Consider the following 25907-nt stretch of genomic DNA (forward strand, 5'->3'; position numbering starts at 1 on the left):
GTTGTCAGTCGATCAGCAGTTTCCCGGCTCACGTTTAACTCGACTGCACCTTTATTGTCCCTCATGGAAATCATTACGTTGTCCATTGTTGCAGGTTTAACCGAGGTCCTCCAGAGGCCTTTATATATGAAATACAGTTATATATATGAGTTTATATACCCAATGGCTTGACAAGAAATGACCACACCTGCTGGGAATGGAGCAGATCTACTGTGTGGGAACCCATAATTGACAACAGGTTGTGCCCATCACAGTGATTGTTGTCTATTTTCAATATGTTGAGCTCACACAAATGGGATTTTCCAAAACAATAAATCTACTTTTCACAGAGGTCTTTAAGTTTATTATGTTATTATTATAATTGAGGATATACGATTGGGCATATTTTTGTTCTTGGATGTCATATGTATTTAAACATTTATATAAATATATGTGAAGATAGTGTCATTTCTAAATCATACAACCATAAATTTAAAAACTGAACCAACAGTCCAAACATCACAGCTACATAAATACTACACAGAGGAAAATATTATTATTGTTGTTATTATTATTATTAGCCACATCATTGCACAAAATGAGACTAATAGCCAACAATCTAGCATTAAGCATTACAATTACACAGAAAATTAGGATTTTCTACTGAACGTGTTTGTTGTCAACTCTAATAACCAATCAGCTCTTTGATCTGAAGACAGCAGGCGTTTCGTTGGTCTCTCATTCCTCTCTCTGCAGCTGACTGCTCGGTCTCAAGCCGAATGCATCTCCCTGACTTCCTCTTTATTCAACATGTTTACTCACTCACTCACTCACTTCCACGCTGCCTTTCCTCCTCTATAATTGTCCTTTTCTTCCTCCCTCTGTCTTAGTCTTTTCTGTACTTTTCTCAATCTCTTTTTCTCCTCCGTCGACAGAACGCTATCGGCGTGTTAGTGTAGCTTTTGTTGTGCAGCTCACTGCAAATATGCAATATGTTTCCATACATCGTTAAAGTGTTACACTGTTCCTCTGTTTGAAATAAAGTCACTGTGCATCAAGGATTCCTCATCAGAGAGTTAACTAAATCACTAAAGCAATACAAAAGTGAACAATCCCTGTGTTTCAATGAGGCAAATCTGCTCTGTCAAGCTTGGATTTGTATTAACAAGTGATAGTGATAAATACACAGATACACAACGTGTGAATTGCACTGAATTTAATATGTGTTGAACAGAATGTGTACACATTAAAAAGCAGAGGGAGCAGAGAGGCAGGAGCAGCGGAGAGAGGACTAGGGTTAGGGCTCGGATAAAGAAAGGGATGAGAGAAGAGCTGGAGGCAGATACACAAGGACTGAAGTCAACAATCCCCCTCCTCATTTGGTCATGCAGGACTGGTAGGTGGGCACCATGTATTTGATTTTTAGGAAGGCATCCCTTCCTCCGTGGCGCTCAAACAGCTCCAGAGTCTCACCGATCAGTTGACCGATGTTCTCTCCCCCCTGGCCGTACTCGTCATCTCCGATGTCTGGGGACGAGGACACAGAGTCAGACAGACGGCGTGACAAGAACAAAGATATTTAGGCTCAGTCGGGGTCATGGCAGACTGAGCTCCGTGTCGAGGCTCACAGAGCTCCCCCTGTGGCCACGCTGCAACGCTGCAACGCTTTGCCGCGGACAGAGTCGGCAAATGCCATCCTTCCATCTGACTTCGACTCCACCGGACGGACCGAAGTTGATTTTCTGTAACGCTGTGGTCAGTTGGGACTGGACGGCAGCGGTGTTTTTAAAGTGAAGGTTTAACGAGGCGAAGGACGTACGAGTTAGTGACGCTCTGCTGTTGCACAACGCTGCGTTGATGAGCGGTGACCTGGAGTCAGCTCCACAGGTAGGAATGTGTGTGTGTGTGTGACTGATGTTTGGATCTGTATTCAAATCAGAATCTGAAACAGAACAAATTCTCACTGTCTTAACACAGGCTACACAACACACAACACACACGAATGCTTTTCACTGTCTGTCACAGGCTCCTAAATGTTTGCTGTCCTTCAACTCTCTGACGGAGCAGCAGTGCTCGCACCAAAAATGATTTATAACACAAAGGGAGGCGCTTACACAATGACTGCCCCACAAAAGCGCAGAGCCTCGTTATGCCGACGCACAACCTGTCCGTGAATTAACACTTACTGTTCTTCTCCTTGAAGATTCTGAAAACGGGGAGGATTTGTCTGAAGTACGGCACCAGAGCCTCTCCCACGTCGTCACCGGACACCACCAGATGCTTCAGGACTTTCAGCATGATGCACATCACCTGATGGTTCTTGGTGTTCAGGGCCTCTGAAGAGCAGGACAGAAGCCAGAGATCAGTCAGAAAACAAGGAGCTACGAGGTAAAAGTGTCAGTCCAGTTTTAGATCTGATTTGCAGGTTGTTTGTTCAGGCAGGTGGAGGTACAGCAAATGTGGAGTGATTCTGACAACTGCAATTATATGGTACATAAGACAAATTACACATAAATCGTAACTCCCACACACACACTACCTTCCCCTTGAAAGCATTTCCTTTACAGCTTGGCTTTGATTTAGACTGGCTTGTCTGCAATCAGTGATTTCAAATGCACTGGGGAGGCAGGAGTAAGTGAGAGCCAATCACTGGGCTATTTGGCCTACAGCAACACAATTATGTTAATACAATTTAGATATAGATGAATATTAAAATTGATTTAAAAAAAATATTTTCATATTTATAATGTATTTTCACATATTTTCAAGCAAGGTCCAATTTGAAGGACTCTCTCTATGATACCTCATGTTAAGTTACCTAACAGCAGGTCTACTAACTACACCTTTTAATCCATTGTGAGTTATTATCTTGTGACTTATTGAAGGCTCCAGCTAGCGACACTATAAACAACGTGAATGTCCTCCAGACTCGGGTTCATCTGAGATCAGCAAACAGAAATGAAAATGTAATGATGCTGTCATCAAAACAGTACGGCTGCAACTGAACTCAAACAGAGGACGACTGAGCTGTCAGCCGCTCATTAAATAATAATAATGTTTAATTATAGAAAGGTTTGTAAACTGATGTAAATGAATAAGAGAGCAGGAACATGTTGCTGCTGACGTTAATTGAATAGTTGCTGTATATTAGTGATTGGAAATGGCTGTGATAATGCTCCTGTGTTATGTGTTATGTATTCACATTTAAGAACTGAACACTAATGTCTTTGGTGAACTATGGTGTTCCTCTCCTCACTCTATAGCTATGATCTTAGCATTTGTTCGAGCTTCATTGAAATATGTGATCAATACTCTGATAGTCGTTAGGGTTCATCTGTAGGCGTTTCTTCAGTCTTGAGATAAAACCACATTTCCCCTCAGCGGCAGAGGAACACAGTGACGGTGAAATGATGTCAACACACACAGGGTCACTTGAGAAGGGAGCTGTGCTGTGTGTGATTTGTAAAGCGTGAGAGGAGACACCCGGGCCAGACTTACTCCTGATGGGGACGATGAGCTGGGGAACGACGGGCAGGATCTTGGGGCCTCCGTTGTCCAGCAGCTCATGGACTCCCTGACAGGCGAGGAACTTGTACGGATGATCAGTCTCAGTTAAACCATCAAAGAACAGAGGGAGGTAGTAGTTGTAGTCCAGCTTCTCGAACTCCACCTGAGGGCAGAAATGACGATTTACATCGGAGGCATTATCAGCTGCTTCTTTGATCTAGAGAGACATACAAAGACACAGGGGGGGTTCTGTCCTCAGGTGTCCTCAAGGACATTTGTTGGAACATATGGCTGTTGATCAGGACATTAGCTAGCAACAGAGATTATCTTTTTGTTGACTGGACAGTCCCTCTTCGTACCCACTACATCAGAGATATAGCAGATGAAAATGCTCCTGTTGTCCAGGAAATCACGGCCATTAAGCTTCCTTTCCTTCTCTGCCCTTTCTCTTTGTTTGTCCTTGACTCAGCACAATATCTAGGGCTGAAGCTCCTCTTGCCTCTTGCAGCCACTTATAACCTTACAGTAAACACATACATACACACAATGGCAGGGGGGACAGCTGTTCAGGAGATCATGACACAGCGGCATGTGGCATCTTGTGGGCTGACATGTTAACACCTGTTTACACCATTTACAGGACACACACACACACACACACACACACACACACACACACACACACACACACACACACACACACACACACACACACACACACACACACACACACACACACACACACACAGGTGGTAGATTAAGACATTCGTCCAGCTATGGGCCTCGGGTCGTCTTTGATGTTGTTTGGCTGAGTGTGTGGGTAGTGTGTGACACATTAAAGTAAAGTCAGTCATGTGTGTGAAGCCATCAGAGGAAAGCCACTCAGGCACACTGGATTGCAAAGAACAGCTGACCCAAAGCAGGCTGCCCTTGAGCCACGTGTGGGTTCTGAAAGTCTTATAAAAGGTCGCATGTAGCCATGGCTCATGCAATACTGGTTTGTACTAGATCTAGCTACAGAGTGTGGATTTCCAACAGGGGCATCAGCTGTAGCACTGCATCCCAATGGCACTATTGTTGAGAGAGGGGTTAGAGGTTGAATGGGTGATTCTGTTTTTCATGTAATGAAAGGTAATCCCTTTGGTGTGGAGGCAAATAGCCCCCGGCAGCCAGCAGTCCTTGAGGACAGCTGAAGCCATAAGGAGACACTTTCTTGTCCACACACACACACACACACACACACACACACACACACACACACACGCACACACACACGCACACGCACACGCACACAAGCATCCTGCTGGGTCACGCTGGTCTGTGCTGAAATGTCACCCAGGCAGTGGCGCTTGGTGCTTTCAAGTCCCCAGCCCTCGCTCAGCCGCCGGTCAGAGCCGAGACTTCAAAGCAGGGCAGCATTTAGTGCCTTTTAACAAATCAATTGAACGGACCATTTTCTGTTCATTTTCTTGTGGGCTTTGTGCTGTGCTGAAGGGAGGACCAAGTGGTGGAGTTTGCATCTTCCATGCATATCTTATTGTGTGGTTTGAGTCACCGTAGCGTGCTGTGAGTAGCTAAATTTGATTTGATTTTGGTTTGTGTGCAATGGTTTATTCATAACTGAGAATTGAGGAATTGAAAACACCTAATTTAACGTTATGGTGAAGTGTTCTGGTGTGCTATACTGTCGGTCATTAACAGTATACAAGTTTAGGTTTTTCTCTTTTTCATTATATTAGGCAGATGTACAGGAGTTTAAATAGCTGTTTAATGGTTTGTGTAAAAAAGAGAAACTTATAGAAAGTATATCTAAGCTTACTCATAATAGCACTGAGTCTTATTTAACACCGTCAGTAGATCAAGTCTCACATTCAGGCACAGACACGAGCTCAGCGACCCTGACGTGAAGCTGAGGGGTTGTGGGAGTAATTACCTGCGAGCATTAATGTGCTGTTGTTGTGAAGATGCCTCTGAACTCTGTGATACTCTTAATCCAAATCACATAAACAAGCAGTTAGGGACCGGCTGAAGATTCCAGTTAGCACTGAAGGAGTGGAGACAATCAGCAAACACCTTCACATACTCACGCTCTTACATAGCACACACACACACACACACACACATTCCCGAGGAATCTTAATCAGCGGCTGCACTCAGCGGTAACTCTTGCATCCGTTATTGATTGTCCGCCCAGGTTTGTTTGTCTTTGGGTGCCTATGGGAATCCCCCTGGAGTCCGGGGAGTCAATGAGAGCGGGGCAAAGAAAGACTCAGCCAAGTAGCAGCAATTAGCCTTGGGACACAGACCTGCATGTCTCCCCTGGTCAGCGCTGCAACAGCAAACACACAACACAGCAACAGAAGCAGATAGACCAGGAACAAGTCTGAGGAGAGCCTCTGCTCATTAAACAACAGCATCAGAGGCCCCCGACAGGCACAGGAGACCAGGAGGAACGGAAAACAGCAGGTTGCCAATTTAAATACACAATAGCTGGACATGATTTGTGTGTGGAGGTGTGTGTGAATACATGTGTGGGTGGACGGAATGCGCTTCCATGTGTGTACTCAGACGTGCTAAGCTATCGGGCTAGTTTGCCAGTGTGGTGAGAGTCATTAGTGTTGAAACACTAAAGGTAAAATCACACACAGGCTATACAGCAGGAGAAGACGCAGCGTGGAAGAGGAACACATTGAGTGTGCATGTGTGTGTTTGGGTCTGATTGTGGACTTTATCAAATGTGATTTGTTGCTCCGCTCCCATTACATAAAACTGACTTTGACTGTTAAATTGTGTGTCGTAGTAGCTGGCATTGTAATATCATTGGTTTAGAGGTGTTTGTTTGGTTTACATTTCTACAGGCTAGTTGTGTTATAATTCATACATTTCTCCTCCTCATCCTCCACCAGCTGATCTAACGACGTGGGTGAGGGAGCTGGAGGTCAACTATCTTTCTCCAACTGTGCATTTGAGGCCACAGACACTTCAAATCCACCAACTACTTCATCAGTTCTCTCCACGTGTTCATTTCAGTCGGGAATATGTCACATTACTGAAGCTAAGCTAATTAGCTAGCGGATTTTGCCATCCGATCTTGAGTGCTAACCCATTTTGTAGCTACTAAAGCATGTCTCATAGGTCATGCAAGAATCTGGCGGTCTGCCAGCTGTTTGACAATGGTGCTGTTTTAATTGATGATGCCATAATGACCTGACCTGGATTCAGCTTAATTCATACCTGGTTTTTTTTGTTTTTGAATCATCAATCTGAGTGTCTTACAAATAAACTGAAGTTAGGTTCTGCAATAGAAACAAACGCTGCTTTTCTTTTGCTGCAACAGAAAAAAATAAATGTATTGATTATCCTGCAGTTATCCTGCAATTAGTTGAGCATGTGTTTGCCAGCAAATTTACACAAGTATAGCACATATAGCATATCAAACCTGCTGCTGCATGAAGGGTTCTACATTGACATCCAGCAATCAAAGCAATCACTTTGCAAGAGTAACATAACACAAGCTGAACACCTGTTGGTGTTTGTTGGTTCTTACCTCCAATGGTTGACGTGACTCACTGTGTTTAGTACTCTTGCACTATGGCTGCAGGTGCAACAGAGCACAGTTCAGACATTCAATCAGGCCTGTTTGTGTGTTTCATGGTCACATTGGCTTTGTTCTGCTGTCCAGAGTCAAACATGTACAGACAGCATCTTTGGTGGGGAAGCTGAACTCCTGACCTCAATACACAGATCCATCAATACCGACAGTCAAACCGATACAAACCCAGTACACACACACACACACACACACACACACACACACACACACACACACACACACACACACACACACACACACACACACACACACACACACACACACACACACACACACACACACACACACACACACACTGTTTGCTTGAGTACTAAGCAAATCTACACTGCCTCCTACAGGATACCAGCCCACATTGGACCTGAATATGTGAGAAACTCTTCAAATTCACAAAAACTGCTCGACAGTAAGGGTGGATTCAAACAGTAGCTTGTGTACAAAAAGAAAAATGTGTATAATTGTGAATTAAAGAAATATATTTTCTTCATGGCCTGATTGATGTTTTTTTTCTTTGCAAGCCTTTAAATGAAGCTAAGGCTTTACATATGCTCCATTGGGCATGTTTGTGTTATTTAGATTCTACCACCATTGCTATTATGACATACAACGTTTCCTGATGGAATTTAGATCCCTGGCTTTTTAGTTACTGCTGTGAAAATCACATACATTAGTCACTCTTTACCAGACGGCAGCGATCCTACCTTCCAAAAGATATGGTGGCCTCTGCTGTTATAATCCATTTGCATTGGGAAGTCCCCGCGGTCGTACATCTTGCGAAAGTTGGTTGGTTGGAGAGGGCGCGGTTGAAAAACCCCTGCAGACGGAGGACCCTCCACCTGCTCAGACACAAAGATGAAAATGTGAATGAAGAGACGAGAGCAAAACTGTAAAATAAACAGAATGAGACACACACAGCAAGTGAGAGTGTTGTTTTATGAAATCACAATTTAATAGAATCACTCCCACTGCCTCTTCTTAAAAGTAATCAGGGAGACACATGTGCCTGCTCCTCTGCTCCTCTAAGGAAGGCCAAACACAGATAGTGAGTGCCTGTGTGTGTGTGTGTGTGTGTGTGTGTGTGTGTGTGTGTGTGTGTGTGTGTGTGTGTGTGTGTGTGTGTGTGTGTGTGTGTGTCTTCTATAGGACAAACAAATTGGTGTGACTAATCAATTTTACAAAAATGATGAGAGATACCACAAAGATCACGTGTTACAACATGACACGTTTGACAACTATTCGCTCAATGTGGAGGATGAACATGTTTAGTGTAACTTATAGCTGCATACACTCCTCAAGCTATACGCTACACACACTCACCTTCACAGCGGGCTTCAGGCTGAAGCCTTGTGTTTTCTTATCCTCCTTCTTCCTCGACATGTCCACAGGTCCAGTCTCGTACGATGATGAGGCGAATCCAGCTGAAAATCCAGAGCAATAATGCTCACTGACTAATTAATTCTAGCTCTCAAAACGTAACCGCACGGTGTTGTTTTTTTGGGTAGTGGTTGCTAGGCAACTTCAGATACGCTTTGGTCTGGTTTCTGCGGGCACGTGCTGTTCCTTGTTACCATAACAGACATGTCAAACTCAAAGCCCGCGGGCCAAATCCGGCCCTCGGTACAATTATATCCTGCACCAAGAAAATATTATGTCAATCATAACTGGCCCTAACTCTAACCTACGCCACAGAAGCGCAGAAGCGTCTCACTGCGCTAACCCTGCAGCTTCACACACGTGTGTGATGCAGTGAGAGCTTTACAAGCCATGCTGCTCCTGTGGGAGACTCGGATGCAGAAAGGACACTTGGGTCACTTTCCGTGTTTCCAAACCGTGTCTCCACCGCTGTGCTCCCGACTGCGCATGTTGCTGATAAACCGGTCTCACTTGGCACAGAGTTCACTCGGCGATTTTCCGACTTTGCAGCTCAGAAATTTAATTTTGAACTGCTCAGCGATCCGTTTGCAGTTGACGTGGAAAGAGCACCTGTGCACATTACGCAGACCTCCAGTGTAATGACAAAGTGTGACTCTGTGGGCGTTGCACAATTTCTAAGCTTCATCCCCGAAACGATGCCTCAACTCCGCCTACATGCTGCTCCAATGCTCTGCATGTTTGGAAGCACGTACCTGTGAGAGCAGCTGTTCTCTGTGGTGAAGAAAAACCCACAGAGGAGTCTCACTGATGCACTCCTTCACTCCATCTTGAGGGTTTCCACAGCACAGAACTTCTGCCATCTGGCTCTGGTACATATCCATAACATAATGTAGACTATTTCTTTTTGCACTTTGTCCAATATCCCTTCTATCCTGTTTATTAAATGTTCACCCTATTTGGCTCTGTGCTATAGATGGTCATATCAAGTGGAGATATTACAAATAGGATATTGTCCTCCATACGCATGCTGAATTAAGTGGTGACAATTCCCCCAGTATGAACCTTTCTCCTAAAATAAAACAAAAAGTTAGAGTAAGTTTTCCTTCACATAACTAAACAATAGCAGCTAAAATAGCAAAATAATCAATTTAAGGTTAGCTGAGTTATCAATAGAAACATTTGTTCTGCATTAAAAGTGATATTTCGTCTGTACATTACTGGACTTTGAAAATTATTCTTTAGGTTCACAACCGTCTACATTTGTTCACTTTGGTCCATTTATTTACGTAATATGAAATAAATTCTCTCTACGGTATAGATCTGTACGGTATAGATCTGTAAGGTATAGATCTCTACGGTATAGATCTGTACGGTATAGATCAGCCTTTGACCCTCTTAACGTTAGGGTTGAAGGTGAACGCTTCATATCTTTACTTGGTTCCTTCCTGTGTACCCTGCCTATAATTGTTTTAATGCCATGCCAACATTTCCATACCTATGTGTAGGAGTTGAACACATTACGTTCTGCTGCTCTCCTTGTATATCAATTTGGGGAATGTTATTCATTATTTCTGCACAGTTGTTTTGTTTAATATTTGTAAATAAAAAGGAAGTTTCTACTTCCTTTTTATTTCTGTTTCCCAGCCTCATACTTCCTCCACTCTTACCTGTGCATTGATTATAACATTTGATCCGTTCTTGTGCCTGTTGGCCTGAAGTGAGTGTGGCGTTTACTGTTTGTTCATCTCAAACAACATGCTGCTTAGCTTTTCTCTCCTGTGGTTTTTGTGTGAGAGTACAGGTAAGGACATTTTATTAGTAAATGTAATAACAGACTCCAGGACATCATTTTTTAAAAATATATTAACGTTTATTTGTGCTTCTTGTTGTCTATACAGTGAAATCCCAGACTACAACATGGACTACAACAAACTCCACGAATACTACAGTGGCTGTTGAAGGTAATACAGAATGTGATTATTTAATAATTCCAATCAAATGAAAGTATTAATAACAAGAGCCATGCCGGCAGCTCTGTGAGGGATTATCCTGTTTTACCCAGCAGTATTTTCAGCTAAATGCTAATATTAGCCTACGAATGTGCTCACAATGACAATGCTAACATGCTAATGTTTAATAAGTGGGAGTGGCTACTGGTTCTGCTAATCTGTATTTTTCCCCATTCTGTTGCAATTTCCCCGAATGGTGTCCCTATGCTATAGCTTTATGTTATGGCCCCCCGGTTTAATTATCTAGTTCGTGAGCAATTATGTTTTGTGCGTAATTTTGGGATGGCAGAACAGTCTCGATGCTACGATACACATGAGCCTTGGCTGCCATTGCCATGGAGGCCAGTCAGAGGTGCGAATAAGAGGGATTACAAATTCAAATTCAAAGTCTGCTGGACAAACTGGCCAACACAACAGAAAGCACATTGCCCTCCCTAGAACCATGCCACTAGTGTGTCTGTAACTGTGTATCTATCTCTTCCCCTTCCTTCCTTTCTTCCATCCATCAGCCTTCATTTTGTGTTCACCAAACCGTCCACCGCACCCTTTTTCCTCCCCAGGAAAGCTCTCTCTGCAGCTGGTGGCCATACCAGACTACCCAGTTGCAGCAGGTCAAAGAGTCAACCTGCTCTGCAACGCGTTCAACGTGAAAGACTCGGTCAAGTCCTGGCAACACCTAGAAAATCAGACTTGGCATGTGGTGGGAATCGGTGGAGAGCTCACCCTTACCAAGCCAGAGCAGAGCGGGCTTTACCGCTGCCGTGCCGTGAGTCAGTTTTCTCAAAACCACACAGTCTTCATCATCTCCATGCACACAACAGGTTGGTGGTCGCTTTTGAATCTGCAGTTCCCCTCAGCTCTACTAAGCTTTCATTGGTCTTTCAGCTCATTGGTGAACTGTCCAGCCCACAAGTGTTTTTGTTCACTCTCAATATTCTCATAGCTGTTTCTGGCCACAGCATTTGAAACCAACGTATGCACAGATATTGATGCATCTACAGTAGGCTAATATTGTCCAATATTTGAACAACTAACTACGGAGTTTGTTTACAAAGATAGAATGCCATTTTGTTTTAGTTTTTTCAACTGTTTTATCATTTTTTGTCTGTGACCAACAACTAAAATCTTTCTCCTGCAATTCTGTGCTTTTTCCCTGACTTACAACAGTCAGTGAGAATTTAGGAATAGCTGCCGTATTTCTTTCTCTCCTGGCCTTGATCATCATCTTTGCTATTCTTTTTTGGCTGGGCTGGCACAGACTTGGCGCCACATTGACCACCTCCAACATTGCAGCTAAAGGTAGAAGAAAAAAAGCATTTCCTGTCAAAATCTTGTAAAAACCTTGGTCAGACCTTAACCAAATGTTCTGTGGACAATTTTGATGTCTTGGATTTCTTAAAGATTTTCCTGGACCTGAACAGTCACCAAAGTAAGTCTCTACAGGAAAGAAATGTGTTTATACTCGTGTTTGCATTTGGTTCACATGCTGTGCATATATTAACAGTCTGATGACATTTTTGTACTCACCAGGGGAGGTTTGCCACACACTGAAAGTGACGGAGATGTGTACATAAATTACACAAACACCAGCCAAGACTACACTGACCTCGACCCCACCAATGTGACTGAGGACAACGTGTACTCAAGTCTATCATGAGCGTTCATGTGAATGTGGAGGTATGCAATAAAAAGACAAAAAAGAGCATTTTCTTTGAGCTCAGCATCACCTTCAACCTGAATAATGAGGTTTGCTAAATGTTTTTATTTACCGTAATCTGATTTTAAACACAAGTTATTCAACACAATCTCAATGTGCTAAAAATGGTTCAAATGTTCCCACAAAACAGCAAGAGTCCATTCCTTGTCTGTGTTTGTACAAATTTGATAAAACCTGTAATTTGTGTCTTTTTTTACACAGACTGAGATGTCTCCTAGCTTGTTGATGTATACGAAACTGTCTTTTTATTGTACTTCAATCATATCAATAGAATAAAGTTCTAATCACAAATGTTGACTGTGGAGTAAAACCATTTCCTTCTGAAAGTTTAAAATTACATTACAAACACATTTGAGGAACATACAAGACAACCAAAGCCACTGAATACAAAATGCGTCATGAATCACTTTTGCAACAGCAGGTAAACTCACAGCAAGAATACGGTATAATACATATACAGTAGAGAGGTGAATAATATGTGTTGTCACACTGAATCATGGGGTTTGTACCATGTGACATATACGCAATGTAACAATAGTGGATGCCAGAGGTGAAGCATAGCTCAAGCATTATCACTTCCTTCCATGGTTTCACAATATAAGATTTGTCCATGCAAAGCCCAAAAAACCTGTAATTCATCTGATGTGAGACAACAATCTCACATATTTTACTGATAAAATGTCAGGTGAGACGACTACGCCTACTAAACTGAAGTGTGTGTGTAATCTAGTGAGAACACCCAAAAAGAGATGACTAAGCTCTGTGTATATGGCTCTATCCTTGACTTCTCTACTGTTTTAGTGGCCCACTTTATGCAGAACAACACCTGCGGGAGGATTTAAATGAAGCTGAAGCTCAAGTTCAGTCAGGAAGACAAACACTCATAATCTCTCTCCTCTCCTTGTAATTACTCTATCAGCTGATTGCACTTTTAACCAACCAGATTCTGCACACGGTTTCCTTAAGCCAATCACATCGTTGCTGTCAAACTTTAAATAGAGTGTTCTCCTCTCTGCTGCTGTCAGTTGTCATTTCAGCATTAAGCAGATGCGACCCTCCTCCACCCACTCACCTCCAGGCAGCATCACTGTCATCATCATCAGAATGCAGCAACTGCTTTCACCACCACCACCAGGGTCTGGACTCCAGGGGGATCAGGCCTATTGGACCTCTGTATCCCTACCCTCGGTGGTATTACTTCAGGATGGAGTCCAATCGCCAAAGACTTTGCACTTTTCATATTTGATGCATGTATAATAAATCATTGTTAAACTATAAAACAAGTCTCTCCTGATTTAAATGATTTAGTCTGCTGCTTTATCATTTCATTTCACACACTAAAGTGATAAAGTGTCCCTCGCAGACTTTTCAGAGCCATTATCGATTTACTGAAGTACTTCTGCTTGCAAAACTTCTGCTTTTAGCTCGTTCTTCACACAGGAAGAACTGGTGCAATTATAGTGTGTGGAAACAAAATGTCAAAATAAGTGTGTGAAAGTACATTCTGAGGATGACACTAAACTACATTAACACTGAAGCTGCTTATAGTTCTGGAGGTGCAAGAAAATGTAATCTTGAAACAGGAGCAACATCAAAGTCTTTCACACACAAGTACCAAATATCTACACTTTTGTACAAGTATTAAATCTGTTTAAATCAATTTATTTCGGGCTGCTGGTGCTCACTATGGAGTCTCTGGCTCTGATTCCTGCTGTCCATGGAGATCTGTGAGGTGAGCGTCTGTGAGCAGCCCTCTCCCTTTACTAACTTTTTAATGTGGGCCATGATGAACCCTCTGAACTTCTGTGTGGCAAAATAATAAATGACAGGATCCAAAATGCAGTTGAGGCCCATAAGCAGCAAAGTGATCTGATGTATGTCGTTGAGCGCCTGAAGGGTCTTCTGGTCCCACTCTACGTGACCCCAGCCCTGTGTGATCTGCAACACCGCCAGTGTCCAGAAGCCTTGGATTACATGGTGAGGCAGGAAACACAGAGCAAACACTCCCACCACTGCAAACAACATCTGCAGAGCTCTCCGTTTCAGCCCCCTGGGCCTTTTAGTTGAGGAGGACATGGTCCTGTGGGACTTCCTGATCGTTGCAGACTGGAACTCTGACTGAGGAGGATGTTGAGAAAGCAACGCTCGAGCAATAAGGAAATTACACACCACGACCAGAAAAAACACCACAAAAAACATTCCAATTATGGCGAAATGAGTGGCAGCCACTGTTTTCTTCTGTGAATCGGTTTCATTCTGGTACCCCTCGAAACAGCGAGTGACGTTGTTCTCATCAGTGTTGGTCCCTGGAGATGACAGATATGGAATAGCCATCGCCAGGGTCAAAACCCAGATGACAACGGACACGATGATCCCACGACGTCTGTGGTCTGAGGTGGCCACATCCAGAGGCTGGGTGACTGCCCAGTACCGGTTGACGCTGATGGCCCCGAGGAAGAGGATGGAGCAGTACGTGTTGATGAAGAACAACGAGCCAGTCAGCCGACACATGAAGTCTGTGTAGACCCAGTTACCCTGCCGACTGTAATAGCCAATCCAGAAGGGAAGGGCGCTCACAAAAAGGAGATCGGCGATGGTCAAGTTTGTCATGTAGATGCGGATTTCACCCATGGCCTTGGCACCACGGAGGCAGCGCAGGACAAACAGCACGTAGAGGTTAGCGAAGAGGCCCAGGATGAAGATGATGCCGTAGACAACTGGGAAGAGGACATAACGAAACTCAGAGTCCAGGAAGGCTGAGCCATTACCAGCCCAAGATCCCAGACCAGAGGTCCCGGTTATGCCAACCTGCTCTGTAGTTGAGGGCAGCATTTCTGTCTGTGGGAGACAAAACATAGTAACATCATGAAGCATTCTGGGTTTTTATAGTCAGAAGAAGTACAATCAGTCACCCGTTTATTAAGTACATCATACAAGTCTAATACAAGATCAATCCAAACGATGAAGGTTGTAATGTTTTGGTTAGAATTGGTTGATTCACATTTCGGAGGCTGCAGCTTGTGGTGGTGCTTTTATTTATACTATCAGTAAACCTTAGTGTGTAAGGTAGGTCTACTTAAGTAAATATCAACTTCTTCTTTTTGTTTTGTTTTTTAGAAAGACTTAAAATAAAATCTTGACTTACCAGACTGCTTCCTCTCCTCTAATATCTCAAAAAGTATGCGCTCTGAATGCCTCCGCAGCTATTTAACACAGTTAAACTCAGTGAATGGGTGTATGCTTGCGTCTTTCTGACAAATCACTTCACAGTTCAAGACGAAGGAGGTGTTAATGTTTTTTGGTTTTATTTGGAAACCCCCACGTGTTGCAACAAGCATCCCCACCTCCTTATTTCCTGTCCGTCAAAAAGAAGAAAAGAAACACGCCCATTTTTAAGAAATCTGAGTTTTACATTTGGTTTTAATTTCCGTCGTCATAAAAACATGTTTTAAATATTCTGAGGAAGACACCACCAATAGAGTGACATCGTTCAAATGAAACGTGGCTTCTCTCTGGGAGCATAAGGCAAACAGCAATAATTTGCAAAATAGAAAATAATATAATATAATTAAAATCGTTGGTTATAATAAGAGTAGAGCTCTGAAGTTCACAACTAAAATAAAGTATAAAAGAAAATTATAATTATAGTCGGTTAAATGTTTCATGGTGTCAATGTAATATTAAGCTATAATAATTCATTATCACAACATAGGAAGACATGAATGTCACTTTAAAGTCAATTATGGGCATTAAAGACACTTTAATCTAGAATTAAGTATCACAACACCAACTTCAATTTGTGAGCTGGACAGGTACCTACAAATATATAATATACCTATAGAATTTTTAGTTTACTTCTCTAAACTCATATAAACTGTGACACATTCAACTGTTGATATGTTTGGCTCATCAGCAGCTGAGGCAAGTGTGCAGTAATACATTTGAACCTCATGGGGGCGGAAGAGGCAAAGAAAAAAAGCAAAGATCTCTGCTCCACACAGTGAACAGTGATGAGTGATTTTCAGTCCAGGTGAGGCTCCATTCAGCACTGAACTGCATGAACCATCACTCTCACTCTCTGTGTAGCTCAAAGCAGCACCAGCCCCCCTCTGTGGTAGAAGTTTAATTCAGGCTCCTATGTACAAACACACAACACAACACAACACATCCTCCTCTCCCTGGTGCCACAGAGTAATGCCTATAGATTAAGGTTAACGAGCCTCCCTGACCGTATTGCTGTTATTATGGCTTGGCAGTGGAACAAGAGAGCAGAGCCTTTTGGTGGTTGTGCCCGGCTTGACTGCCAGAGGTTCTGTGCCATTGCTGGGTATACAGGATTACACTGTAAAGAAAGTTACATTTTGCTGCTCGTGGTTTGGGTGTGGATTCAAAAGATTCCACAGCAACACGTGAGATTTGTCTTGGTCATGAAAGCAGTTTATGTGAGATGCGGTTTGGAGCACAGTGTTGTGTAACCGTGTTGAATTATATTGTATACACTGTAAAACATCAAACAGCAAATTAGCAGAAACAACTAATCTCTTCTCAAATACATTTAATAAAAAATATAATTGTCCTTAAAAGTGCTGGTTCTCAGATGCATCTCAAACGTATAAACATCATAAACGTTTATTAGTTATTCTGACTAGAAATTATAAATTGGATGAAATCAATTTAGTGTTTAAAACATGATCAATGTATTAGTAGACTTCCCAGCATGCTTTGTTTTCAGTGTTCAAACTCTCCAGAGACCATTCCCATGGGTCTGTACAGTAAATATGAAGCTACAGACATAATAGCTTAGTTTAACTCAAAGACTGGAAACTGGGAAATGCAACTAGCCTGTAAAGTTAGCTAGGTCATTTGTTTCCCTTTGTTTCAAGTCTTTGTGCTGTAAATAGTGTGTAAATAGCTGTAGCTTCATATTTAGCATTCAGATTCAGACTCACACTTGTTTCTTATGATAGTAACGATAACTGGAAGGCTCTTGAAGAGTGAAAGGACAAATACTCCATCTCACTATTTTAATGAAAGTATAAAATAGTTTGTGTATCCGCCTCGTGATTTGGACCTTTGGCTCATTCTACAACCTTCAACAAGTTAAAAGACAGCGGGCGAGTGTTTTTTTGTAATCCTGTTGACAAACAGAAAAACGGAACCTACTCAAGTTAACAATGCAAACTATGATGAAGATTAGTATCTGCTGCAGTCCCTAACCTCCTACACTTTTAATTTAATAGACAGCCATGCAGAAGAATTTTTTCAAGGGGAGCCTATTTTTTAAGTTGAGCCAGCTTGCGATGTTTTAGAGTGTAATGTTAAGTAACTATTGGATTCAAATATAGACATCTCATGCTGCTCTGGCAGTAGTGATATACTTCACACATTCTTCCACAGTCTGAACACCTGCGTCTGGCTCATACCTACATGCCAACTGATTCTTTTCCTCAAACATACTCCTCTATTCGGCCTCTAAATGGCCCAGAAAGAAATGTGAAACAATCAGATACAGATTCATGCAGGTGATCCCAGATGTTCTGCACTGCTCCATGAGTCAGTCCAACGAATCATTCCTCCCAAAGTATGGTTTTACTTTCAGTCCAGGTGTGCAGATACAAAGAGAGGGAATGCTGCCAGGGCCTCTTTTCTTTCTTCCTTTTTTAAAACGGGATAGCTAGCTATCGCCCTGGAAGAGCTATACAGTCAGAAGTCAGAGTCATGCATTCCTCCAGGAGGCAGGAAGGGAGGGAGGCAGCGAGCTGCCTGTGGAGCTCCTCTTGTCCCATTAACACCTTTTCACAGTTGCTCCTTCACCTCACCTTGATCCATGGCACTTTGCCTCAGGCAGACATGAAACGCCCTAGTAGGATCATTTACCGGCAGCTGAATGCTCAGGCAACTTATGAGGAACAGAGAGAAGCTGAGAACTGATAAATAGGTGTTTAGCTGCACGTCTTGCTTGGCGGAGGGTTCTTGGCAGACCAGAGAGTGTAGAGGTCTCTCTCAGGCAGATTTACTGCATGCCAGAGGCTGAGGTTCGAGGAATGTCCCCCTGCAGTGGGAAAGAGAGGGCCATGGGAGGGTGAGCTAGACAGGCTGAGACATCTGTACTTCAAGATAATATAGAACCAGACAGCAAGACCCGATTTTGTATTCCTATCAAAGGTTTTGGAGCTCTCTCTCTCTCTCTCTCTCTCTCTCTCTCTCTCTCTCTCTCTCTCTCTCGCTCTCTCTGTCTCATGGGACATTCTGTGTATTTCCGGATTAAGATATAAAAACCTCAAATATCAAGAGCTTGTGGAAATCCCCCATCAGTGATTAAAGTGGAAAAATCTGTCATTGTTTTAAGCTATTAAGATTCGCATGACAGTATTGTACAAGTGATGCTGTTTTATAAAAAGAGGTCCCCTCTGCACGGCACGCTACATTGATGAAAGTTTACGCAACGTTGTCAGTGGCGTGATGGCGTTAGATAAGTGCATGTTTCCCTCCATGACAAGCTGCCCGACATTTTGATCCATCAGGGTTACATCTGTTTAAATACTGGCCTTAGCCCACTCTGAGAGGGTGCTGCATTAAGCACAATAATCCTTATCCCCGCTGTAAAACGGACTCAAAGTAGAAACGCTTTAGTGTGGTATTATATCCTCCAACTCTGGTCTATAATTTTTTTTATTACATGCTCGCTTTGTCATCAAAAGAATACTGTCAGGTGACTGTTGACTTGATCCTTGCGCGCTGTACTATTGGCTGCTTGTAATTTTGGTGATCTATGCAGGATTATTAGAGATTAGTCTGCTGTTGCAGCCACTGCAAGCCGCTCTGGATAAGATAAAATACCTAACATGTGAAATATAAATAAATCACATAGAGGCTTCCTTTTGAAAGACAACCAATGCATTAACTTGATTACGATTTGTGCTGTTCATCCACACGTTGTTTTATAGGAATAAACAAGTTAATGCTGCTGGGTGGTGAAGGATGTTTGTGATTAGGAAGGATGTTGGCTTGAACACTGCTCTTCCTGAGTCCTTGTGTGCTACAGTGTGTGCTGCAGGAGATTGCATTCCCTGCAACCCTGTCCTTACGCATTAGATTTCAGTCTGTGTTATGCATTTGCATTTATATAATTTGATGTATTAAGGCAAATTCCCAGGATGACAGAAACTTGTCTGTGCATGAGCCAACCCTCTTAAGACGGATGAAACATGGCCGATACACGTCCTCATAAAAAAAGGCATTTTCCATGCCTGTCTTTACTCCTCATCTCACTGTTTCTGTTGCCCTGATGGATTTTTTGTGCTTTGCCTCTTCATAGATCAAGAGTTCTTTTAATGTTTAGAGCAGACCAGCAGCTCTGGAAACTGAGGCATAAACTCATATTCTGCAGTTCCTTGGTTTCTCTCTCCTGCTGTGCCTTTATCTTTTAAGACACATTAACATAAGAAATACACAGACTGACATAGAGGTTAAACAGAAATATGCATGCACATATATTCGCGTACACCTGCGCTTGGCTTTCCTGCTGTGGCGTTCAGATGTATGGGTGTACCTGGTTTCTGAAGGGATTTAATTTCTTTGTCATTGCTTCTTTGGCAATTTCCCCACCTGGAGAGAGAAACACGTAACATTATTTGTAGCTCATCCATCCCTTTATGTGAACTGATAAGATTAGTGCGCTATGGTCTTTTACAAGGGAGAGATGTTCAGTGAGAGGAAAACAAAAGCATGACTGTGGGAATCTCCACAAAGGACACAACCATTTAAGTCACACAAGACACGATCACGGTCACTGATAAACGTTAGGCTTTTGACTTCCAATAACTGTGTTTTCCACCCTCCTCCTTTCACGGTGAGCAACAATGTGCTGCTGCATTACCTTTGAATAGAAATCAGGCGGTATTGATTTTGTTTTTGATGATACAACAGAGCCCCAACATGACGCCAATGTTTCTGTCCTTTGCTTCTGAATAAAGCAGTACTTTGCAAGAATCGGTAAAATTTTTTCAAGAAATAGAAAAACAAACACTTTGCAGTGTAATAGCGTCTGTGTGTGTGCGTGTGTGTGTGTGCGTGTGTGTGAGTGTGTGTGTGTGTGTGTGTGTGTGTGTGTGCGTGCGTGTGTGTGTGTGTGTGACTGTGTGTGTGTGTGTGTACAGGACTTCATCTGGTTGGTTGGCTGGTTGCCTATCACGAATAGGAGGTATTTTATCACCTTACTAAAATTTTTTTCCTCAGTTACGTAACTGACAGACAATAAAGAATTTACTGCCATGCCATAATAATGCTGCACTACAACGAGTAAACAATGGGCTTCTGTTACAGCTTTCACTCTGAATGACTGCAGATACACTAAATGACACTAGGTGAAACCAGGTGTACAGCGTTAGTAGAGAGGTTGCACTGAGAGACACAGATTGATCCGTGTGTCTGTCTTGACCTTTTGCATCAGAGAATGAACTGCCTTCAGGAAAACATTTTGTCTCTATCAAGTCACATTTACCAGATCCAGAGAACCTGAGGGTTCTTTAAATGGTCTTGTTGTCAAAAATGGGCCCAGGGTCTTTGTTGCAAACATTTGAGGCTGCTTTGTAATGGAAACTTGGAGAACCTCTTGACTTAAATTCCACTCTAAAACCTCAACACTGCAATGCCACTTGCATTTCTGAACCTGACACCATAAATGTTGCATAACTTTAATTGTGGCATTTGCACATTTATAAGCATATGCATAATAATCAGTGCACATAACACCCCAAAACAGCTCTATAACAATTCAATGGGGATTTATAAAATGTAGACTATGCTACCGGAAAATACGTTTTTAGTCATCTTATTAGTGTTTACATCCGTTTTGCTTAATTTAAAACTCCTGTAACATTGCCACAGGTGATACTCTTTGAGTTTATAGCAACTTAATGATACTTTCAGCAGTTAATTCCTATATTACTACTTCTTAATATTGCAATAAGGACCTGTCCTGTGATATACAATGTGAATCTTGAGGTAGATGTGTTCTTAATGCTATGCTACATCCACATTGTATTACAAAGATAGTGCTATAGAGTCGTTGTGGTATACCAGGAAGTGTTATCGTGATCTTATGCTGTTCAATTAAACATATGTTGTGTGTGTAGAGCGAGAAAGTGAGAGAGAGATTAACTCAGAGAATATTAAAATACTCCGACTATCCTCACAACCTCTCTCTAGATTCGTTCCTCTCCACCGGCCAGACTTGCCTATGTTATGTTGGGAAGAGGGGCGGGACCTCACAGCCGGGAAGGGCGTTCTCTCTGCGGTCAGGCCGGGCAGAGTCATCCCGAGGGGTGGGTCCTCCGGCAGCAGTAAAGGAAAACCCACCTTTTTTCATTGTTAAGGACGCGGTGGAATGTGATGGTTTGATCTCAAACGGACCAGGGAGGGGAATATCCGAGAGGAAAGGACCGAAGAAAGTGATTTAGGGAAAGGGGGAAACAAAAAACGCAATTCCCCCGGTGTCCTCCAACTATCTGGTCGTGTCTGAGAGTATGTGGATGAACTTGTCCTCGCCGTGTCGGCAGCAGCGAGTCCTACCGTCCGCATGAGCTCCAGCCGTGTGGAGTCCTGGATTTAACGCGGAGTTTCCTGCCCCGGCGGTGGACCAGCTAAAGGTAAAGTTAGTCTTTATTGCCGAGTGTGTTTTGGGTTTCATGGGGGCATGGGGACACGGTTTTGGGGGGTTTAGACAGCGGCTTCCTGAGTTGGATCCAGTCAATCGGGACTGCAGAAGTCTGAACTGCGGCAAGTTTTTCAACCCTCCTCTTCCTCCTCCTCCTCTGCTGCTTTTGTAGCCAAAAGGAAGCATCCAGCACTGCGGTGAAACCCTCAGGTGGCTAAAATGTAGCGGTGCACATCTCATTTTGTTAACATGTCGCAGTTTTTATTCAAATGTGTCATGTATTTGGCGTCAACGCACTAAATAACGCCACGCTTCTTTTATAGGCTACTGCATAACAAGCCATAGTTCATAACACGAGCTTGATGAAAACATTAAAAACGAGAGTTCGCTTCATGTAACGCGGTATTCATGTCGTCTGCTTTGGGGAGGATAGTCATGTAATGCAACTCAAGTCGTATTTTCTTTTATGAATGAAGTGAAAATGTTTCAGTTTCGTGTTTGTCGTTCAGTATCAGCTGCATAAAGTAGCAGACGTAGACTTTTTACCTGACTGGTCCTCTTCCCTTCAGTAGGGAAGCTACTGAAGTAGAACAGTGTTTACACACAAACACACATTCCTACACGTTGACTCTAAAGAGTACTTTCACTCAAAGGTTGACATGTGCTGGATATGACCTCGTATGTTAGTAGCTACTGCAATAGTTCGTGTAAAGGAGGATTCAATGTATTGACTTAAATATATGTAGTTGTTGGTTTAGTCCCACTTTGGGCACTATGATAATAGTCCCCTTAAGGAATCGACTAGCGTAGAGGACGCACACGAACCACTGACAGAATGTTCTAGTGGTTTCACTTTGAACACCACCTGTATTCAGGTCTTTAATCTGTTGAAGGTGTTCACGTTGATTAAGCTGTTTTGACAGCAGCTGTGGTGACAAATACGTTGTGCAGATATTCCTGTGGTCGGTTTTTGGATGGTGGACAACCTCAGTGTACCTGCAAAAGAGCTGGCTCCACCTCGGATCTGTAGTGCTGAAATTAGTCTGAAAACAATACTGAAAATTAGCAATCAATAAACAGAAACATAATCGTAATTTATCAAGGAAAAATGCCAAATATTCTCTGGTTCCTGCTTCTCTAATGTGACGGGTTGTTGCATTTCTATGTCAATGTGACCGTCGTGAATATTTTGAGGTTTTGGGAAGCACATAATAATAATTTAAAAGATGTCACATACAGCTTCGGGGGGCTTTCTTTTCATAACTGAATGGCTAAATGAATAGAAGTTGACGCATTAAGCCATAACTAAAACAAGCAGAAGATGTAGGACATGTTTGCTCTGTTTAAGTTTGTTTGTTTTCCTTCACATGAGATGGAATGTGTTGGGCCTACACATGTACGCAACCAAGGTGGCAGAGCACGAAATCTGAACAGTATGTGCCCTGTGCTGCCTCACCAGAACTGTGTGTGTGTGTGTGTGTGTGTGTGTGTGTGTGTGTGTGTGTGTGTGTGTGTGTGTGTGTGTGTGTGTGTGTGTGTGTGTGTGTGTGTGTGAGAGAGAGAGAGAGAGACAGTCAGTCAGTCAGTCAACAGCAGAAAAGGTAGTTGTAGTGGTGGAATACTAATCTGCCAGGTGGGGCTCGTAAAGAGCAGCACAGGGAGGGGAGGAGGTGGAGGGGACCTGCCTTGACCTGTTTCAGACATGAAAGAGACAAAAAGAAAAATTGCTGATGACTTTCCAGTAAGGCTCACCCTCCCAGCCAGCTGTACATCATACCAGCTGAGCTACCAGCTTGAGCTGCTGTGAACCCCCTTTCCCCCTGGACTCGACACAGGCACTTGCATGGCAGCTTGTCCCGGCGGTGGATGTGCGAAGAGGGTTTCCTGTGCTATTTTGAAGGGGATTTGACCCCGCCTGTGGAGGGAATGTATGCAGTTTATGCCAAACGTTGCAAAGGGAAAATCAAATGACAGTACCAGCAAAATGAAGAGTAAGATGTCACATTTTTCCCCGATCACTGCTTGTTCCGTGCATGTACAGTCTTGGGGAAATCATGCGCCAAGTTTGGTTTGGTTGCATTGGCGCTCAGGAGGACTAATTCAGAGCAACTGAACATGAGTCCTCAGTGATGATAGCGGTTAATGCTGACACAGTAAGAGTGGCCGCCACCTGCTTTGTAATCTTGAAAGTGACTTTGATGGAAACGAGTGAAAGCTACACAAAGACAGAGTTTGCACCATGTCCTGTCCAGGAGTTGTCGCCTGCCATGCAAAGTAATAATCATACCCCTCGCTCCTCTTTTATGACCTGGGCTATACCACGCATGATTGGTTTTCCACTCCGCAGAACGCCGCGACCGCCCTGTGAAACTGCCTGCGCTGCTTTGGGTGAAACCAAAAACTAATCATTATGGGTGTCCAATAAGGGTAATTATCAGACTAAGCACTGGACCTGGGGATTACAGAGTGGCTAAATGACTGCTCTGGGGATTAAATTAAAACATTGAGGTTTTCTGCCTGGGAGAATCAAACCGCTGGGAATGTCAAACCCAGCCTGTCGGTGGTAGTATTACTGCCACTCCGCACATCAAGCTTTATGCACAGAGCCCCTGCTGTTAATGCAGCACCGTCACATCAGTGTGGAATTACAGTACACGGGCGTTGACGTAATTTGTTGCAAGTGCGCACAAATGGAAATGGATATTTGGATGGAAACGCGTATTGAGAAATGTATTATTATCAAAATCATCAAGAAAAAGACACAAAGAGGGCAGAACACCACTTTCAGTGCCTGGCCTTCAGTATTAAAACTGGTAACACACCAAGTAATAACATTTAACAATTATCAACGAATTGATTAATTGTTAACATAATGAAGACTCTCTCAAAGGAATACATATTAACAGAAAAGTCAGCACCTATATGAGCAGACCATACATCCTGATATGCTGTAATGGATATAGCTCAGATATAATGTGGGCCGGATGGTGTTGCTTACTGTTAGTGGTAGACTCTCACTTTTAGCCTCCCCAACCCTCTCAGCCAGGAATAGAGCAGCGGAGGATGCACACAGGACACAGAGGAATATCGCAGGCGTTACAATTCAGGGGCGTCCTTGAAATGGCACAGATGAATCATGGTCTCTTAGAGGCTTGTATTAAAGCCCACACACAGCCTGTGTGTGTATAGTGTGTGTAATTTGTTATAACGCAATAATGGACTCGGTATCCGGGACAGAGGCTGCTGTTGACAATACGCAGGCCAGCTGGAGTTGCTGTGTGTCTATTAGCAGACTTGGAGGAAGATGGCTTAATGCCACGAAGACGCACAAATGAGACTGTGCATGTACATTCAGTGAGTGTTGGAGGCAGGAAGAGCTGACCCTCCAGCTTCCCAAGACGTTGTGCTTTTCTTTTTCTTTTGTGATTGTAAACTGAACATATTGGCAATAATCAGACGTATCGTGCAAAAATACCCAACATTTCAGCTCGTCCGATTTTCGGAGTTTCTGCTTTTCTCCGTTTTACATAAATATAAGTTAAATAATTTGAGTTTCTTTACCACCGAGAACTTCATTTTGGATTCTTTGAACTATGTGTATGTGGTTTACATCCATCAGAGTCGTGAGTTGGTTCTTCTTTGGACCCTTTCTTACCCTGACCTTTTTCTTCTTCTGTTTTGCCTCTCCTCTACTGCATACATTCATTTCCCCCTCTTTCTCCTTTTCTCCCGCTTCTTTTCCCTCTCTTCCCTCCCGCCTTCCTGCCTCCCTCCCCGCCACTTTTCTTTATCAGTGGTGGGCCAGTGACAGGGCAGGGCTCTGTGATTTCAGCTGGAGTTCAAACTACTTGAACCGTGCGTGCATTCGTCGCTCCGTTGTGTGTGCGTTATGTCCGCGTGCCGAAGCACTTTTGCTCTGTGCCGTGTCGATCTGTCATCGGATACTAGAGGCAGAGAGTGTCAATCACTCAGCGAGTAGTAGCCAGAAGTACATCTCGGCTCTAAGTGTTCACACGCCTCGCTCGGGCTCTCATTAACACATACGCTGACACA

General features: G+C 43.1%; 4 protein-coding genes across 6 annotated transcripts in view; 2 read left to right on the forward strand and 2 right to left on the reverse strand.

Annotated features, from left to right (window-relative positions):
• Positions 1-1186: 1186 nt before the first annotated feature.
• Positions 1187-9239, reverse strand: LOC137884628 (parkin coregulated gene protein-like). 2 transcript variants are annotated; one of them, XM_068726498.1, is made up of 6 exons: positions 9223-9239; positions 8414-8514; positions 7798-7932; positions 3478-3649; positions 2166-2315; positions 1187-1506 (listed from the first exon to the last, which is right to left on the reverse strand). In XM_068726498.1, exons 2-6 carry the CDS (start codon positions 8471-8473, stop codon positions 1355-1357), a joined length of 669 nt encoding a protein of 222 aa, XP_068582599.1. In that variant the 5' UTR covers positions 8474-8514; positions 9223-9239; the 3' UTR covers positions 1187-1354. The 2 variants fall into 2 exon arrangements, with proteins under 2 accessions (XP_068582599.1, XP_068582598.1); XM_068726497.1 differs by lacking the exon at positions 9223-9239 and adding an exon at positions 8981-9080.
• A 922-nt stretch (positions 9240-10161) lies between these two features.
• On the forward strand, positions 10162-12312 carry LOC137884617 (uncharacterized). The gene is made up of 6 exons (XM_068726477.1): positions 10162-10271; positions 10369-10431; positions 11040-11300; positions 11647-11778; positions 11881-11908; positions 12010-12312. Exons 1-6 carry the CDS (start codon positions 10226-10228, stop codon positions 12134-12136), a joined length of 657 nt encoding a protein of 218 aa, XP_068582578.1. The 5' UTR covers positions 10162-10225; the 3' UTR covers positions 12137-12312.
• A 1039-nt stretch (positions 12313-13351) lies between these two features.
• On the reverse strand, positions 13352-15443 carry ptafr (platelet-activating factor receptor). The gene is made up of 2 exons (XM_068726476.1): positions 15342-15443; positions 13352-15034 (listed from the first exon to the last, which is right to left on the reverse strand). The coding sequence occupies exon 2, from the start codon at positions 15026-15028 to the stop codon at positions 13853-13855; it is 1176 nt and encodes a 391-aa protein (XP_068582577.1). The 5' UTR covers positions 15029-15034; positions 15342-15443; the 3' UTR covers positions 13352-13852.
• A 6072-nt stretch (positions 15444-21515) lies between these two features.
• Positions 21516-25907, forward strand: part of LOC137884575 (leucine zipper protein 1-like) — a 39235-nt gene continuing 34843 nt past the window's right edge. For both annotated transcript variants that reach the window (XM_068726418.1, XM_068726419.1), the window contains exon 1: positions 21516-21846. The gene's annotated coding sequence lies outside the window, so the exon portion shown is untranslated. The remainder of the gene's footprint in view (positions 21847-25907) is intronic.

This window comes from Cebidichthys violaceus, unplaced genomic scaffold (assembly GCF_023349555.1).
Source record: "Cebidichthys violaceus isolate CVI_PGR_0920_01 unplaced genomic scaffold, fCebVio1.0.p SCAF_39, whole genome shotgun sequence".
Classification (NCBI taxonomy): Eukaryota; Metazoa; Chordata; class Actinopteri; order Perciformes; family Stichaeidae; genus Cebidichthys; species Cebidichthys violaceus.